Here is a 3,656-nt window from a genome sequence, read left to right on the forward strand (position 1 = left end):
AGTGTGCAAGGTAGAGAGATTATGTCCAATCTATTTATGTGACAAAATCCTGTTTTCTTCGCATGCTATGCAGCTATGGCATGCAGGGGTTGTTATATGATGACCTGAAAGGATATATTTAGCTGAAACAAGAGTGTACCGTACTCACCTGATGTTGCCCACTGCTTGAAAGGTGTCCGGCTTGATCCCTAGTTTCATGAACTTCATGATTGCAGCCTTCTGTGGACCACAACGAGAGCAATTGCGGCAACAGCAGATGCATCAGCAGTGATCACACTTGGGTAGCTGCTGATAATTTATAAGCCCTTGAAGAAGGTGAGTACAACCATGTCTGGCTCTTACTGCTCTTGTTGATGGTAGAAAAATTTAAGATTATAGCAAAAACGAAGCATTTGATTTTGTACAGGTATAATGGTCTTGAGCTGTGGGGTCACGCTAAAGAAGAGTATTTCTCTGATCTTAGTCTTTTTAAGCACACACAAAGTCTTTCTTAAAACGGGTGGTTTGTAAAGGAGATTATATGCGGCAAGCCTTCACAGAGAGATTTAGTCGCATCTTGCAGAAAGGAAGCCATGGAAAAACCATTGTTTAATATTACTGCTGACTGCTTGAGATGAAGGTTGACAAATCACGCAAAGGTTGACGCGTGTTGACACACACAGAGAGAGAGAGAGAGAGAGAGAGAGAGAGAGGCGTGATGTAAGAAAATTGTTATGTGTGAGTATGTGGGCGAGCGAGCAAGTGAGTGGGTTAGTGAGTGAATGATGTGGGCAGAAACATTAAGCAGAAAATTGATCTGGGTAATTCTGTTTAAAGCTAAGTAGGAGTGTAAAGTGTGTGTGTGTGTGTGTGAGAGAGAGAGAGAGAGAGAGAGAGAGAGAGAGAGAGAGAGAGAACAGGGGAGCTCTGTTAATGGTGGAAAGGACTAAAGAGTCGAGAGGGCTTGGGATGCCACAACAGTGGGGTTTGTCGGGAGAGGAGTTTTTGTTTTCTTTTGGGAGGGGGGGTCCAAAAATGCCGCGCGTGTGGAGCTTGTCAGCAGCTAGAGGTCCCCTTCTCTCTGTGCATGCGCTCCTCAGCGGGTTAAATCGTCTCCCATCCGGTTCCCGAAATGTAAGGATAAGAGGCTTGCCCCTTGATTGACTGGATGTACCCGGTTAATCTTCCTCGCATCCGTCTCCACAAAGATGGGCAGTGATGGGTTTGCTTTGATTAACTGGTTTTAGCCAGTTTCTTGCTGCGATTAGTAGGAACAGCAAGCAGACAGTGCGAGCAGAAAGGTGTCCGGTAGTGCGCATCCCACCACTCTCTGCTTTTGCCTTGCATGTCCCATAGGGTGTCCCATTTTGCACCCGCCCATAACACGTGTGAGACACACACACACACACATTAACTCTCTCTCTCTCTCTCTCACATCACACATCCACTGATCTCTATTCCTCTTTGTTTCTTCTCTTCTCGCTTCCTCTGCGATACACATTTTTTCTCTCCACTCGCTCTCTCTCTCTCACACACGCACACACATCCTCTCTCTTCCTCTTTTGTCTCTCACACACACACATTTCTTCTCTCCACCCAGACACACACCATCTTACCCATCTTTTCTTTTCCTTGGCTGTACAAATGCATGTTTGCCCCATGATCAAAAACCCCCCCTTTTGTTATTTTTTCTCTGGATGAGGAAAAAAAAGCTTAAAAGGGGACATAGACATGGCCTTAATCACATCACACGGTATCTTAAGCACACCTTGAATTCCAGACAGATCTTTCTTGCCTGCTTGATCCCTTGGGCAACCGCAAAATCCAAAATCCACACAAGATTTGCTTCTCCTTTTTTTTAACTAACCCAGGATCTCCTTTTGCCAGCTCCAAGTTAAATATGCAAAATGTGGTTGCATGTCAACAAAATTGACCCAAGCTCGATTCCGCATTGCGTAATCGAAAAAAAAAGGCTCTCCTGGCAATGCCACATGTTTCAGTCTCGTGACAACTTGCATCTTTGTTGGTTTTGGGTGACATCAAATAGGAATTTCGAGCATTGTCGTGACTCGAGCTTTTGGCCATGTTGTTGACACTATTGCATTTGCCCGATGCACCATGACTACTAACTCAAAATAGTGTTCTACTAGCGATGCCACTTCGATGTGATTTTATTACTTGTTTAACTAGTATGTGGAACCTTCACCGACTAAATCGACAATTGATAAATTCACTATGTTTTTGCATCCCCAATAACAACTGGCAAAAATGGTGGCTTTAGCAAGGCCATTGCTAGTGTGGATGAGTGTAATCCCACGGGCTCATTAAATTCCACAAGTGGTGCCAAGCGGTGATGTGTTTGAATCCCTATGCCTATTGTGGAAGCCAATGTGGGTGACTTTTTTCCAACCCTCCATTTGCCTTGGCATACCCACCTTCCTTTCCCTTCGTCGATCCCATGATTCCCATCCGTGGGAGCTAGTGTTATGGGGGCCTTGGCACCTTACAATGACTAACGTGTCGGGTATGTCCCAAAACTCCTATGGAGTGCCTTATGTGGCTTTGATTTGTTGGGTGTACTCAGTGCACGAGAAAATCATCTTCCTAAATATACATTATTCCATTTGAGTGCTTGACCTAGAAAGAAATTTTACAAAACTAGTCTATACCCCCCCCCCCCCCCCCCCCCCCCCTTCTCTCTCTCTCTCCCCCAAATGCATACTCACCTGAAGGCATCGGACGTAGAAGAGTATGATACACAAGGGAGGGAGCTATCGGAATCCCTCCCTTCTTTATATATAGTACTAGTACGGTCGGTCGCCTTCGGCGACCTCTCTCTCCCCCCCTCTCTCTCTCTTTCACGTGCAAAGGGATTTTTTTTGGTTTTGGACTTTAGCCTTCAGATCGCAGATTACGACACGTGTAAAGAGCTCCCCCTTCCGCCATATTTTGTTAGTAGATAGATTGGTCCCATTTCTCGTATGTTTACTTTATTGTATGATTTTCTCCCTTTCCTTTTCCTTTTGATTGGCATTATTGGATTTCTAAACGGCTCAAATGTAAGCGGAGACCCATTTTCCCCAAACATTGGGTGTACTTCCTCATACACTAGGGTCCTACCTTTGAGCCATAGTTGAGAGGCCACTCCCTTGTACTCACATATGTATGTTGGATGTGTGTGTGTTGTGGATATGTGGGTAGGTAGCCTAAGGCTAGTACTTGAGTGCGCGTGCGTGTGTGTGCACGTATGGTCCTGTCGAAGTGCGATGATGGCCAAGTGGGGCTGGCTCCTTGCATGATGTGATGGGCTAAGTAAGGTGAGGCCAAGAGAGGAACTATTGACATGTGTGGGTGAATAAATGTCTCTTCTACAAATAGGGAACTAAGCTATATACTTAGGCTCAAGGTTCCAAGCAAGGAGGCTCTCTCAACAGCCTAATTATTCTGTATGAACACAATTAGTCAAGCCCTGTTTACATCAGCAAGATTGATTACACTTCTTTGTCAAAGCTTGGGTGAACCAATGATGCTGTCTCTTTGCAGGAGAATTGCAAGTACATGATGACCTTGCTTTGGGCAGCTTTTGGTTTAAAAGATGGGATTATTCTAAGGGGCTCTTTTGCACATTGGTTGTGAGGAGTAGTTTAATTCCATAGATCAGCAAATGGGTTTGATCA

At 44.9% G+C, this 3,656-nt stretch overlaps 1 protein-coding gene across 3 annotated transcripts in view; it reads right to left on the bottom strand.

The window, feature by feature from the left end:
* Positions 1 to 1,361, bottom strand: part of LOC147457318 (BTB/POZ domain-containing protein At1g67900-like) — a 28,813-nt gene extending 27,452 nt beyond the window's left edge. For 2 of the 3 annotated variants that reach the window (XM_086512238.1, XM_086512237.1), the window contains exon 1: positions 149 to 1,361. In XM_086512238.1, the coding sequence (XP_086368364.1) occupies positions 149 to 207 (59 nt within the window). In that variant the 5' untranslated portion in view covers positions 208 to 1,361. The remainder of the gene's footprint in view (positions 1 to 148) is intronic. The other variant, XM_086512239.1, reaches the window with a different exon arrangement.
* Between the last annotated feature and the right edge of the window lie 2,295 nt (positions 1,362 to 3,656).

The sequence above is a fragment of the Adiantum capillus-veneris genome, chromosome 5 (assembly GCF_014529385.1).
Source record: "Adiantum capillus-veneris isolate H3 chromosome 5, ASM1452938v2, whole genome shotgun sequence".
NCBI lineage: Eukaryota > Viridiplantae > Streptophyta > Polypodiopsida > Polypodiales > Pteridaceae > Adiantum > Adiantum capillus-veneris.